The sequence below is a fragment of the Periophthalmus magnuspinnatus genome, chromosome 18, assembly GCF_009829125.3.
Source record: "Periophthalmus magnuspinnatus isolate fPerMag1 chromosome 18, fPerMag1.2.pri, whole genome shotgun sequence".
Classification (NCBI taxonomy): Eukaryota; Metazoa; Chordata; class Actinopteri; order Gobiiformes; family Gobiidae; genus Periophthalmus; species Periophthalmus magnuspinnatus.
Genome location: NC_047143.1, coordinates 27,517,675 through 27,533,138, shown reverse-complemented (window position 1 = coordinate 27,533,138; position 15,464 = coordinate 27,517,675). Strand labels below are relative to the sequence as shown.

At 43.3% G+C, this 15,464-nt stretch overlaps 2 protein-coding genes across 2 annotated transcripts; both read right to left on the bottom strand.

The window, feature by feature from the left end:
• Positions 1-362: 362 nt before the first annotated feature.
• fga (fibrinogen alpha chain) lies at positions 363-6,923 on the bottom strand. Its single transcript, XM_055229150.1, has 8 exons — positions 6,842-6,923; positions 6,036-6,131; positions 5,473-5,656; positions 5,173-5,318; positions 4,852-4,950; positions 4,390-4,545; positions 2,774-3,308; positions 363-1,550 (listed from the first exon to the last, which is right to left on the bottom strand). The coding sequence occupies exons 1-8, from the start codon at positions 6,890-6,892 to the stop codon at positions 898-900; spliced, it is 1,920 nt and encodes a 639-aa protein (XP_055085125.1). The 5' UTR covers positions 6,893-6,923; the 3' UTR covers positions 363-897.
• A 1,395-nt stretch (positions 6,924-8,318) lies between these two features.
• On the bottom strand, positions 8,319-10,933 carry si:dkeyp-75b4.10 (C-type lectin domain family 10 member A). The gene is made up of 5 exons (XM_055228910.1): positions 10,459-10,933; positions 9,799-9,890; positions 9,546-9,680; positions 8,682-8,787; positions 8,319-8,422 (listed from the first exon to the last, which is right to left on the bottom strand). Exons 1-5 carry the CDS (start codon positions 10,931-10,933, stop codon positions 8,319-8,321), a joined length of 912 nt encoding a protein of 303 aa, XP_055084885.1.
• Between the last annotated feature and the right edge of the window lie 4,531 nt (positions 10,934-15,464).

Genomic DNA, 15,464 nt, shown 5'->3' with positions numbered 1-15,464 from the left:
TTTGAAAAGGACGGTGCCAAAAGATTCGGATCCCATAAAAGAGCCGAAAGTCCCATCAGCAGAGAGCGGCTCCTCGATGTTAAGAGCTGTGAGTCTCGAAGGTGGAAAAGAGCTGCATAAAAATGTGACAGTAACACAACAAAAAACCCAAAACCCAAACATGGATCGGCTGCATGCTAGCACACGTAGCACTAATGCTAGCACACGTAGCATACTTTTGTCAATACTGAGCTAATCTTCTGTTGAACTCAAACATTAATTCTGTTCGTACATTTAGCTTCATGTTGTGGTGTAATAGTTTAAGTAAAACCTTTAATAGTTTTATTGAAGAAAAATGGGTGAAAATGGAGACGAGACGTGAGTGAAGTGAACAAAAAGTCTTTATTGATCGAGTCCAGGGCAGTTTCAGAACAAACAGGGCAGTACAGGTCAGTGGAGTTTTACAAATATTTGAGTTTTGGACTTTTGCCTGAGAAAACAGTTTGGTAACAAAAAATATTCCAGGTTTAACACAGACCTCGTTCCATTGGAGTTTAAATGAAGCCAAAGACTTTTCTGAAAACGTTTCTGAAAAGATTTAAACCGTGACATCAATCATTTTACTTCCATATTATTAGCATACATCTAGCTACCTGACTAGCAAATGCTAACAATAACTTAGCTTTTGTTTTATAGCATTTGTGTGGCTTCTGGAAGTCGACCATTTTGAATTAACAAAGTAAAAAGTTACGCAGTGAACCTTTAACACTTTTATATTTTTAAATAGCTAAACCAGTGAATGCGTGAGGTGCTGACACTCACATAAATACTAATACTAATAACGACGTACGGTTTACGAAGAGGTTTTGACTTTCTGTAGCGGTAATTTAAATCTCTTTTGTGTTTAAATGTTTTGTTTTAAAACGTAGCGGCGCGTATGAACATTCTCGCTTTCTTCAGACTGTAGTTTTGAGGCTTAAACGTCGACCATATCACTCCGTTTTCCGCGTCTTTGCTAGCTGCTTTGTAATAGACGCCGTTCAGATTAGCCGTTTGGCACTGATTGTACCACCAGCCTCCTCCGTACGACGTTGCGCAGTTTTCCTTCCCGTTGTCGTTATCTCGATCGTATGTGCTAAATTTCATTCCGTTGTGTGTTACCAACGCATCCCCCGCGTCTCCGGTATATCCCGAAACGTGCAACGGAAATCCTTCTGCTTCCGTACCAACTTTTATCATATACTCTGCGCTAGCCACGCCCCCTTCCCAATCTTCCAGCTCAATTTTTACCATTGTTTCGCCCTCATTGGTCAATAGATGTAAATTTTCATTCCCGAGCCAAAACTCGCCATTTCCCTGCGAGTCAATTTTTCCGAATCCATTGCGATACTCGGCCCAAGTACGGTTGAAGCTAAGCGCGCCGGTTTCGCGTTGTTGCGCTAAAAGCCAGCCGCCCATGAGCCCCTCCTGCTGGCAGTAAACGGTCACTGCAGGAGCTGTGGCTGCCGGTTGGATCTTAAAGAGTCCATTTGATTCTCCGTGCAGGTGGAACTGATGGGCCGCCACGCAATCTGCAGACACAGCGCAAAAGTGGAGTTAGCGAACGAGCTAGCGTCAAAAGAGGCCTTTTAAAATGTACTTTTTTGTAGATTTTTGTTGTGTCTCTCTAGTAGTTGCTAAGCTAAACCTTTTTCTTTCGTTCTTGACGTGAGTGCAACTGTATTTTTGTATATTTTTTTGTAATCGGTTTGTCATATTTCACATTTTTATGAAGCTCACCGAGGCTAGCAGTTATAGGAGCGAGTTTGGAGCCGAGTTCTATATTTGGAATTCCGACTGTGAGTATCATAGCAACCAAAGAGCCAATCAGGAGCGAGGCTTTTGAAGGTAACGCCCCTTCCCGCCCACATCAGTGGTTTGGCAAGAGGCAAGTGCTTGGCAACGCTGTCAATCAAACCTGTTGCTAACGCTAACAGGAGCGACCTCGGGGAAAGAAGGACCTGATTCGTCTGTTATTAATGTTCATATCTTGATTTACAGACACAATAGTGAAATAAAAACCCCAGGATCATGTAGAGGGTTAATACGAACATTTAAGACCAGAATGAGTCGATGGAGCAGGAAGTGCGCCCATGATCACTTCCTGTTTGGAACGCGGTGGCTAGCAGGTTAGCTATGTCCATTTACATACACAGTTTATGATGTATTTTGGTTGTAACGTTGGTTTAGCATTTATAAATTCAAGCGTGTTGTGCCTTTTATTAACTTTAATAAAACCTTTCATTATATCAACAATAAACATGTCAGTTCACTTCATATTTTGGTACATAGGGCTAGCTAACGCCGTAGCATAAATCTAGCTTTTGTTTGTCTAAATCTTGAGCTGAGAATCTAACAGGTAAACACAACAGAGATGGGGAAAAAGAGGGGGGAAAATGAATGTTTACATTTTCACACACTGCAAAATTCATATTCAAACATTTAGATATTAAAAGTGAACAAATAAAAACATGGATAAGTTTGTTTGTTTTATTATTATTATTTTATTGCAAATATTTGGGTATTTTTGGCAGTGACAATGACTTGACCAATTGTAATGTAGGACTCTGTATGGGTGTCATCTTCTGGTCAGAGGCGCCATTTTGAGGACTTTTCTCCATTCAAAAGATAGAATATTTAGTTACTATGGCGACTGCGTTTATTCTCCATCTCTCTGAAAAACCACGATTAGATTCTCAGCCCTCTGTTTTTCTGTCTTTCTATCGGCTTCACTCTGTTCCCGATGTTTTGGTACCTTTGCCCACGTAGTCGGCTTGGCGCTCGACCCGTATGCTCTTCACACTCCGGGCCTGGAAATCGGGAATGTCGTCTTCTGTATTGTCCGTCATAAATGCCCCGAGATCCAGCCCCGCGTCTCCACCGAACGGGTCTGTGAAGGACGTTTTGGTGTCGCTCAAACTTCCCTTCGAGCTGGACGTGTAGTGAACCGTTTTGGTGCCGGAGGTGAACGCCCCCGCGCCGCCTTTACTGAACGCCGCCTCGCACTCCGGACCACCTTCTATATATTCTTCCTTTTTCTCCACAGGCCCGCTGCCCGAATCCACGACGACGGTGCGGACACGTTTAGTGCAGGAGATGCTGCCGTCGGGCTGGCCGAGCGACTCAAAACCTCCTCCTCCCAGATCGAAGGGGTCGCCGCCTCCTCCCTGCTTAGAGGGGAATAAAGACCCATGGGTGCCTTGAGGGAGGGAAGTACCTGAGACTTTGGAGATGGTGGCGGGAGAGGACTGGGAACCCTCCGGCTCCAAGAACAGCTGCACAGTTTTCACCTGAAAGACATCACAAAGAAGAGGAAATAAGTCACATGAGCAGTCAGAGGTTTGGACACGCCCTCTCCTTCAGTGTTTTTTGAAGATTTGAATTAGGCCTGTCGTGTTAATCACTATATCAATGCTGGAACAATATATTTAACTTTTTAGATTGTGGTTATTTTAGCTGTAAAAGGTTGAGATTTGAGCTGCAGAAGGTGAAACCGTCTCTTTATGGCTCATTATTGGTGCATTCTGCTGTTTATCTGCTGCAGCTCAAGTCAGAAACTGTGTCTCTCTGGCCTGGGAACACCTCGGGAGGCGCTGGAGGAAGTGTCTGGGGTGAGGGAAGTCTGGGAGTCCCTGCTTAGCCCTGCTGCCCCTGCGACCCGGCCCCACGTAAGAGGAAGAAAATGGATGGATGCTTCACTGGGATAATCGTGTTTTCTAATCTTAATCAGTGCCATAAATTTGTTTCAATATTATCATCTGTTTAACCTTTAATGGCCCTACTGGCTCCCCCATTGTTCTCATTGTTTCCCTTGTTTGCTTTGGGTCTGAGGATGGAACCATAAATTGGTCAGAGATTATGTCTCAGGCCCCCATTTCTATTTAAGGAAAGAGTGTCTTGTTGAAAGTAGGAGTAATAGTCGTGACGGTTTAGGACTTAACAAAAAGATTAAACGCTCAAAACGCTCTGTTCCACCTTGTGATGTCATGAAGTGGTAGTTTTCAAGATAACAGTTCGTTTTACCGTTAGTTCAGTAGTTGATTGGTGAATTCCAAGACTAAAATGATCCAAATGATTCTATAAATGAAGGTGTGTGGAGTTTGAAAACACAGTGGAGCACTTCCTGTATCACCACATGATGACATCACAAGGTGGAACAGAGTGTTTTCAGTTTGAGAGAAGAGCTCAGCCTAAATCTGTAGGGTCCAGGTCTGTTTGTGACGAGAAAAGCAGCGTCACATGGTAAGTAGATTTTGTCATGTGATATTTTTTACTTTTACTTGAGTAACCTTTTCCGTCTGTATTTGTACTTTTACTTAAGTAACCAGACTGAGTACGTGATCGTGCTCTGCGTTAGTTCTGAGTGTTCACCTCTGGAAACAGGTCCTCTGTGGTCTGCTGAGCGGTCTGTGGATCCTTGGACTTGTAAATGCTGTCGACCACGGCGTCCTTCAGCGGGCGGCTCTTCATCACGTGGAGCGTTCCCACAAACTCGTTCGGATTGGTCAGCGTGTCCAACTGGTTCATCTGGAATAAAGCAGTTGCAGTTTTAGGAGTAGCAGAGACAGCAGCAGTAATAGTACTAGTAGTAAAAAACACATAGGTCAGAGGTCATAAAAGTCAGTATGAAGGTCGCCCATGATCACTTCCTGTTTGTAGCACAGCAGCGAGCAGGTTAGACATGTCCATTTATATAAACAGTCTGTGTTTATAAAGTTTTTTCTTGTCCTTCTCTCATTTTAAGCTTTCAATTTATGGAAAAGTAAAAAAATTCTCATTACAACAAATAAATCTGCCCCATCCACAGCAGAAACATCTAAAAGAGTCTCCGACCTGTTTCTCCAGAGCCACATGTCCCTGGTGGTCCACCTCATACGTGTTGTAGGTCTTACAAGAGCCTTTACATGTGCGCAGCTTCATATCGATGTCCACCTGAAAAACATCACATGTGAGGTTAGCTCCACCGGGGTTAGGTCCGTCAGGGTTGGGTCCATCAGGGTTAGGTCCATCAGGGTTAGGTCCGTCAGGGTTAGGTCCATCAGGGTTGGGTCTACCAGCGTTAGGTCCATGAGGGTTAGGTCTTTCAGGGTTAGGTCCGTCAGGGTTAGGTCCCCTCATCCCTGTATCATGAGCAGGTTTCTGAAGACCACGTACCTCCAGTTTCAGCATGTCGTTCACCTGGTCCTTCACATTCTCCTTCAGAGCCGCCAGGACCTGCAGCTGTTGGTCGATCTTGATTTTCATCTCTGTGATTCTCTGCCTCAAAGTCTGCGCCATGTCCAGGTAGTTGTTGTCGCTACCTTCAACACAGAAAAATGTCTTGTTCTTTAAATGTATTTTTAACAAAAACTAAATGATGTTTACATAAAGGCCCCATAATGCACTGCTCTCTGATCTGTGTTCTAATGCTTCCTCCTGTGGGAAAGACCTGGATGTTTAGATGTTTTCACTCACCTGAGGAGACGATGAGCTTCTCGCGCAGGAAGTCAAAGGTCTGCTTGGTGACCTGGTCAGTCGAGCGGTGCTTGGCTTTGTTCTGGTCCAGGAGTCCTCGGATCTTCTCGATTCTTTTTAAGAAGCCGTGATCATAGTGCTCCATCAAACCATGGATCCTGCAGCCTGAGGGACACTTGGAACCCTGCCAAAAAGACCAGCCAAAGAAAGAATTTGAGGTTCTCCAAAAATAGACAGTTCTGAAGCTCGACTTTCATTTAAGTTGCTTTTGTACTTTTGGAAGAAGTTTTAAATATGTTGATGTAAAATGAGTTCTTTGCTGAATCTGTAGAGCTTCAGTCTCCATTTTAAGGTTACAAAAAAAAAAAACATTCATATTTACCATTTGAGATACTTTAGCTTTGACTTGATGGACATATTTCTGAACTTGAACTGCCCTGGACAGGCTGGACGTGGATGTGTTTTATTGTGCTGAGAGGTGATGCGTAAGAGTGGGACGGGGTCAGTGTGTGGTCAGTTTGTGGTCAGTTAGTGGTCAGTGTGTGTCCAGTTCGTGTTCGTACCCATTCATCGTCGGTGCAGAAGGGCCATTCTTTTTGTGTGGCGCATTTTTCCGATCTGGTGTTTGGAACGACCGGCCGCGCTCCTCTGGGATCGACCTCAAAAAGACGAACATAAAATTCAAATCAATCAAGAAAACTCTGACCCTCCCCTCTGCTCCTCTGACCCTCTCCTCTTCATCCTCTACTCCTCTGACCCTCTCCTCTTCATCCTCTACTCCTCTGACCCTCTCCTCTTCATCCTCTACTCCTCTGACCCTCTCCTCTTCATCCTCTACTCCTCTGACCCTCTTCTCTTCATCCTCTGCTCCTCTGACCCTCTCCTCTGACCCTCTCCTCTTCACCCTCTTCATCCTCTGACCCTCTTCTCTTCATCCTCTGCTCCTCTGACCCTCTCCTCTGACCCTCTCCTCTTCATCCTCTGCTCCTCTGACCCTCTCTTCTGACCCTCTCCTCTGTTCACATCTGATCCATCATTAAACTGAATTTTTAAAGACCCAATATGTAACTTTTCTGCGTGTCTCTACTGAACTGCTATCGCTTTGCCTTGAATGTTCCGCACTATGGCATTAAATGTTATCTATCCAGAGAATTAGGCGTCACAGGTCAGATCTGCGGAGAGGCGAAACCGCTCACAGTGAGAATACACATTACAAAACAGCAACACAGATACGTTTAATGCCAGACTGTGGAACATTCCAGGCAAAACAACAACAACAGCAACAACAACAACAACATGTCCTTTAAGCAGGTCGGCGAAAAGAAAAGTTACGTAGTGTAGCTTTAATTCAAACTGAACACTTTCTCACCTGTGCAGCAGCGGACGAAACTAACACCAGCGCCAGAACCAGAGCCTTCATGACGGCGAGTTGCGAGCGTACGTTTAGATCTGAGTCTGAACCCGCGGCGTTTAAACCTCGGAGTTTAAACCCGAGGCATCGATCGCCGTGACGTTTGTTTGCTTGGGTTTAAAGTACAAGCCGGACTCACTTTTACCGGCAGTGACCGCAGAAAAGCAAACAACGCAAGAACGACGAGAAAACACGAGGGACAGCAAACATCACAGCTCATCAGGACAAACGGTCAGAGCATTAATCACAACGTCCACACGGGAAGGACACGGAAAGAAGGACGAACGAGCGGAACGATTGAAACAACGTCCACACGGGAAGGACACGGCACGACGGGCAGGCGAGCGGAACGATTAAAAAGACTAAAGGAAACGTTATCGCAAATTTCACATCACTCTAGAGACGTGATAATAACCGCTTCAGTAGCAAAGGCGGCCATTTTGTGACCACAGACTGTATAAAGAGAGTGAGCGAGAGGCTAGCAGTTATAGCGGCTAATCTGGAGCCGAGTTATATTAGGAATTCCGGCCACGAGTATCATAGCAACCAAAAGAGCCAATCAGGAGCGAAGCTGTTTAAATGAAAGCCCCTTGCCTTTTGCACCGCTGGTTTAACAGGGAGCGGGCGCTTAGCAACGCTGTCAATCAAACCTGTTGCTAACGCTAACAGGAGCGACCTCGGGGACAGAAGGACCTGATTTGTCTGTTATTAATGTTCAGATCTTGATTTACAGACACAATAGTGAAATAAAAACCTCAGGATCATGTAGAGGGTTAATACGAACATTTAAGACCAGAATGAGGAGAGCGGACGGAACAGGAAGTGCACTCATGATCACTTCCTGTTTGGAACGTAGCGGCTAGCAGGTTAGCTCTATCCATTTATATAAACAGTCTGTAGATGAATAGCTGTCATTCTACAAACAGTAATATCAATTAAAAAAAAAAAAAAACTAAAACATTCAACTCTTAAAACTTCTTATCACTTGAATTAAGAAAAAAAAAAAAAAAAAAATCTTTCTACAGTTTTACCTAAAAAGTCAAATCTGTTTAAATAAAGATGTTTTTTTTTAACCCAGACGTGACATGGTAAAAGTACAGATACACGACTAAAAAAATAGTCAAGTAAAACTATCACATGAAAAAAGTATTAAAGTACATGTTTAAAAATGTACATCCCGCTCTCGACACAAACATCATTGATCCAGATAAAAATGTGACTATTTACACATTTTAAAATAAATAGAAAAATAAAAAAATGAAGAAGTCACAGAGTTTGAGAAAGTTTTAATCATGTTGTGTTTATTTATTTATTTGCTCTTAAATCTAAATTCATATTGTCATTATTATTGTTATTATTATTGTTAACTTGTTTTCTATTTCTCTATTAAATTTTAAAGACAGTTTCAGATTTCTCCGTCGTCGTGGTGACAGAGTTAATAATGGCCGTGATGGTCTTCGGGCTCAGGGTGCTCCATTTCTTTGGCACAAATGAACGGAAGCGTCTCGTTGCAGCAGGAGGCGCCCCACTGCATGTGGTCTGAAAAATCAGAAATATACAATTAAAAAAACAATATAATGAACATGAACACGACCAGCAGAGGGCGCCCTGGTGCAGCTGGTCTGAAAATACCACAGAAATATATATTTAAAAAAACAATATAATGAACACGAACACGACCAATCAGACGTTTGGACACATTGTCTTTAGCTTTATTTTTTACTACTTTCTGAAGTACTTGCATATCTGAAGTACTTGTATATTTGAAGTACTTGTACATGTGAGTTACTTTTATTACATCCGTAGTTGATGGTGAGGCAGCTGTCCTCTCTGTATTTGACCTTTTCACTGAACCAGTTCTGAAAGTCGAACCTCGAACCGTCGACCCACATCCAGAAACAAGCCTGAAAAACACACAGACTGAACCAGGACTAGACCAGGACTAGACCAGGACTAGACCAGGACTAGACCAGGACTAAACCAGGACTAGACCAGGACTAGACCAGGACTAGACCAGGACTAGACCAGGACTAGACCAGGACTAGAACAGGACTAGAACAGGACTAGAACAGGACTAGACCAGGACTAGACCAGGACTAAACCAGGACTAGACCAGGACTAGAACAGGACTAGACCAGGACTAGAACAGGACTAGACCAGGACTGAACCAGGACTAGAACAGGACTAGACCAGGACTGAACCAGGACTAGACCAGGACTAAACCAGGACTAATCCAGGACTAAACTAGGACTAAACTAGGACTAAACCAGGACTAAACCGGGACTAAACCGGGACTAAACCGGGACTAAACTAGGACTAAACCAGGACCAAACCAGGTCTAAACCAGGACTAAACCAGGACTAAACCAGGACTAATCCAGGACTAAACTAGGACTAAACTAGGACTAAACCAGGACTAAACCAGGACTAAACCAGGACTAGAACAGGACTAAACCAGGACTGAACCAGGTCTAAACCAGGACTAAACCAGGAATAACCAGGACTAAACCAGGACTAAACCAGGTCTAAACCAGGGCTAAACCAGGACTAAACCAGGACTAAACCAGGACTAAACCAGGACTAAACTAGGACTAAACTAGGACTAAACCAGGACTAAACCAGGACTAGAACAGGACTAAACCGGGTCTAAACCCAGACTGTACCGAGACGGCGTTGGTGCCTCCAACCCAGCTTTCGGGGAAGTCGTGTGTGTTTCCTTTGGTCAGAATCTGCAGGAAGTGGTTTGTTTTGGGGCTGTGGATCGAGGCCAGATGCCCTTCCTCAAACTGACAGTAACTCTGCAACACACAACAGGACTGTGCAGTAGAAGTAGTAGTAGTAGTAGTAACTATAGTGATAGTAGTAGCAGATATGAGGAGTACGCGGCTGTAGTACTGAAGTACACGCAGTACTGACCTCGGCCTCGGCCCAGCACTTGGGGGAGTCGATGTAGATGTAGCAGTGATCCTCAAACTGAGTCCAGTGTTCAGGGCAGCACGGCTTCTTCTCTGAAACAAACAACACCAAATATTATTAGTCTGTGACATCTCCAAACCTCAAAACGCTCTGTTCCACCTTGTGATGTCATCAAGTGGTCATTTTAATAAACAGCTCCTTTTACCTTTAGTTCAGTGGAGATTAACATTTATTCCACATCTCAAATGATCCAAATGATTCTAGAAATTAAGGTGTGTGGAGTTTAAGCACTTCCTGTATCACCACATGATGACATCACAAGGTGGAACAGGGTGTTTTCAGTTTGAGAGAAGAACTCAGCCTAAATCTGCAGGTTTGTGTGTTAAACATGTGAGAATGGAACAAAAAACACAACTCCAGGTCTGTGTGTGACGAGGAAACATGTAATATGGCCCTTTAAAGCTACACTGTGTATGTTTTCTGCTTGTCTCCATGGAGATCATACTGCTCTGCTCGAAATGTCCCACAGAAATGTCCCAGATAGAATCATACGGTCCTTTAAGCAGCGCACTTTGACTATGTTTTGATGTTTTCCTTTTACAAACTTGCCTAAACGTTCACATAAATATAAATAATGACATGTATATTCTGTGGACTCACCCAGATGCCCGTCCTCATGGTCCTCATGGTCCTCATGGTCCTCATGGTCCTCATGGTCCTCGTCCTCATGGTCCTCGTGGTCCTCGTGCTCATGGTCCTCGTGCTCATGGTCCTCGTGCTCATGGTCCTCGTGCTCATGGTCCTCGTGCTCATGGTCCTCGTCCTCGTGGTCCTCGTCCTCATGGTCCTCACAGTTGGGCGGGTCTTCTCCGGGGTGGGTCTTGGTGCCCTCGACCTCTTCTCCGGTGTAGGGTTTGACGCACCAGCAGACCTCCAGAGACGCCCAGCACTGCCGCCGCTCGAAGTTCCCGTTTTCGTCGCACTGGGGGAGGTACTGTCCCGGGTTTGGACTCGTGATGTTCTCCACGATCCAGCGACAGGCTCCTCCCACAAACTCCCCCACCCCCTTCGGGGCGGAGTCGATGAGGGCGGCGTGGGCGAGGAGGGCGGCGAGGAAGAGCACGTGTGGCCTCATGGTGCAGGACAGAGCTGAGAGTCAGGGATCGATCTGAGGATTTGATTTTATGTTGAAATTATCGGAGAACAGAGGCTCGTGTTTGAAACTTACACTTTACACTTTACACTTTACACTGTACACTTACTTTACTTTACTTACTTTACACTTTACTCTTTACACTTAATTACTTACTTTACACTTTACTCTTTACACTTAATTACTTACTTTACACTTACTTTACTTACTTACTTTACACTTTACACTTTACACTTTACACTTAATTTGAGATCGTTGGTATTTTAACGAGATATTGTTGAGATATTGTTGTTAGAGGAGCTTTTATGTAAACAGGCTCTTTAATGTTCTCTGCACCTGCACGGTCTGGCTCAGTCTGGCTCAGTTTGGCTCAGTTTGGCTCAGTTTGGCTCAGTTTGGCTCAGTCTGGCTCAGTCTGGCTCAGATCGCCTGTTCTCTCTATGTTTTCTGTTCTTGTTTTAAAGAAAAAAAAAATCCTCATGTTTTTCTGACTTAAGTGACAGTTTGTGGCTGTGGGAGTAGTAGTAGTAGTTATGATTGTAGTAGTAGTAGTAGTAGTTGTAGTAGTAGTTTTAAAGTTCTTTTAATAAAATAAAGTTGTTCTTTTCTTGTTCTGTGTGATTCTGGTGTTTGTTTACGTTCTGGTTGCTATAGTAACACGAGCTTCTTTTTCATTCATAAAAGTTCAGATCTTAGTTTTGAGTTGTCCGTCTTTTTTTCATCACTCGTTCAAACGTTTGGAGAGGCCTCGTTTTTTTTTTTCTTTTCATTTCAAATAGTGATTATGTCTAACAGTTGGACAGGTGGAGGTCCTGGTGGAGGTCGTTTTAGGAGTGAAGCGGGGGCGGAGTCACGTTTATGAATCACTACAGGAGATGACGACATTTAAACCGGATAAAAACTGAAAAAACAAACATGGCAGGAGGAGGGACGTCTTTAAATTAAACTTTTTAAACGAGCGTCCACATTAACGACCCGGGGCCCCCCTTCACGGCCCCCACCAAACATGTCCAACGCTGCCCCTGGAGCGAAGTGTAAAACGTTTATTTATGTTAAGAGATTTATGTTATTATGAAATGAAAAGAATCCAAAGGTCATTTTAAGAATATTTTGACTTCTTTTCAATCTGTATATTTTTTTTATTTCCAAATCTCCGTCTCAGCCAAAGACAATTTGGGGATAATGTTTTGTTTTTTTATTTCGAGCTCGATTTTAGGTCAGTTTCACGTAAAGTTACACAAAAAAGTTTCATTCAGAGTCGAGTTATTGAAATAAAAACATCATAAATAAAAGAAAAACGTCCTAAACCTGAAACGAGCCAAAAACCCCTGAACATAAACGAGTGTCACTCACCTGTGAGCGCCTCCCTGTGTCTGCAGACGGATCTGCAGGAGTCCAGATCATCGGCCTTATATCCTCTCCTCCTTTCCTCTTCCTCCTCCTCCTCCTCCTCTTCCTCCTCCTCCTCTTCCTCTTCTCTTCTCCTCTTACCTCCAGGTTGATCCGATCTCTTTCTTCACGTTTGCTCTGGTTTTGTGAAGTTTTGTTTTTATAAAGAACAAGAGTTTGATTTTGTGCCCAATTCATAACAAAAGTCTCGAAAATGTCATTTTATCTTTGAATCTGAACCTCAGTGAAACTCGAGGCAGGTTCACACGAGGATGAACGACAACAACACAACAACACAACAACAATCACCAACAACAACACAACAACACAACAACAACACAACAGCAACACAACAACAATCACACGAGGATGAGCAACAACGACCACGACAACACAACAACTCAACAACACAACAACAACACAACAACACAACAGCAACACAACAGCAACACAACAACACAACAACAACACAACAACAACAATCACACGAGGATGAGCCACAACAACACAACAACAACACAACAGCAACACAACAACTTAACAACTTAACAACAACACAACAACACAACAACACAACAACAATCACACGAGGATGAGCGACAACAACCACGACAACACAACAACAACACAACAACAACAACACAACAACTCAACACACACGAGGATGAGCGACAACGACAACACAACAACAACAACCACAACAACTCAACAACAACACAACAACAATCACACGAGGATGAGCAACAACGACACAACAACACAACAGCAACACAACAACAACACAACAACAATCACACGAGGATGAACGACAACACAACACAACAGCAACACAACAACACAACAACAATCACCAACAGCAGCAACAACAACAACAACACCACAACAACGACAATCACACGAGGATGAGCGACAACGACCACGACAACACAACAACAACCACAACAACGACAGCAACAACAAAAACAACAACAATGACACAAGGACGAACAACAACAAAAATCACACAAGGACGAACAACAACAACAACAACACCTGACTTTTTTATTTTTATTATATTTATTCTCATGTTTCATTAACACTGTATGAACATCTCAAAACAACAGTTTGAGTGAAACTTGGACCTCCCGGTTGGTGGGCACAAACCTAACACACTGCTGCACTATTTCAGTCACAACTATACTTAAAGCTGCAGTGTGTAACTTTCTTGAGATGGGACGTCACCTGCGTAATTCCATGGAAACAGAAAGTTAAAACCATCGTGCGTGAGATTCTCCATGGAAACAGGTGAGTTTAATGCCGTACTGTGGAATATTAAAGTCAAAGAAACAACATTTACATGGAAAAAAAACAGAAGGCCAAAATAAGAGTCGGGTTTGTGGAGATGTGAGCCCACAGTAAGGACCACAGACTGTTTATATCAGACATGCCCAAACTGTGGCCCGGGACCCAAATGCGGCCCTGGGATAATTTTTTCTTGGCCCTGAAGCTTCCAGGTGAATCGGCCCATATCACCTTAAACGGTACTGTTTACTTTTCTGAAAATCTACTTTAACAAGCTCATATCAGATATTTAACGTGTGAATGAAGGTCGAGTGGTTCAGGCGCACTTCCTGCTTCATCAACTCTGGCTCCAATTCACTTTAGACTGAAAAACCGTCACCTTTTTCTGTTTTTGCTGCTTCAGACTCATTCTGGTCTTAAATGTTCGTATTAACCCTCTACATGATCCTGGGGTTTTTATTTCACTTTTGTGTCTGTAAATCAAGATCTGAACATTAATAACAGACAAATCGGGTGCTCCAATTAGCGTTAGCAACAGGTTTGATTGACAGGAGGGTGGAAGGGGCGTTACCTTCATCAGCCTCGCTCCGGATTGGCTCTTTGGTTGCTATGATACTGCGAGCCTCGGTGAGTCCACGTCTTTACACAGACTACGGTAAAGACACGTGTTTTTTATATATTTTTCACAGCAGTAAAACACAAAAACAAAATGCTTTTATTCAAGGTTTTGTTTGTGTAAAATGTTAAATTGGATGTTTTTATTCGGCCAATGACGTTTCACCTCCAGTTGTATAATGTTGCTTTAAAGCCCTATCATGTTTTATTCTCTTCTGTCAGACACTACTACGAACACAAATACTTCTAATAATCCTTTGTGTACTTGTGTTACTATCCACCGGACTCTGGTCTTTGTTTAAGGTTAAGGTCAAAAATCCGCCCGGTAACAAGGGAAAAAATATGATCTTATTTGTCCTTATCAATAACAAGAATCAGAGACAATTTAAATTCTCAAGTTACTAATTCTTTATTTTTCTGTGGACAAAAAGGCGCTGTCCGTCCCGTGGGAGAGGCGTTCCCCCGCCCCGCCTCAAAACGAGTCAGATTTAATCCGGATAAAGACGCAGAGGATGACTTTGCATTTTGTAAAGTTGATTGTGCAAAAATAATAAACATTTAAAGGTGCACCGTGTAACTTTTCTGGTACGCCGCCTGCTGGTCTCCATGGAGATAGTTCCACAGTTCGGGCTTTTTGACGTAGAAACGAGCCTCTTAAAGGGACGTGAGTGGTACTTTAATACGTTTACTTAGATTTTTTCATGTGATGCTTTTACTTTTATTAGAGTATTTTTTGCTCCGGTATCTGTACTTTTACTTAAGTAACAGCATTAAGTACTTCTTCCAACGTTGCCAAAATAAAATATTGCTTTTATTGAGAATTTTTCTAATGCAGATTGTTTTTTTAATCACAAAAACACAACATGATGGTGGTGACATTTCTGTTAGAATCTGTTTTTTTTTTATAAATTTATGTGATATAAATTGCTGGGATGAAGGTTCAGACTCTGGGCCCTTCAGACTCTGGGGCCCTTCAGACTCTGGGGCCCTTCAGACTCTGGGGCCCTTCAGACCCTGGGGCCCCGGGACAACAGCGCTCTTTGTCTCCCCCTGCTGTCAGTTCAGGTTCTGCTGCTGTAGTTTCACTTCCTGTTTTCTTTGCATTATTTGCTGCATCCACTTCCTGTTGTTTCTTCTCAAAATTCGTCTGATATAAGTCCCGCCCCCAGAGCAGAGAGAGCCAATAGGAGACGGGCAGGTTGTTTCTCATTGGTCTGGCTGTGATTTG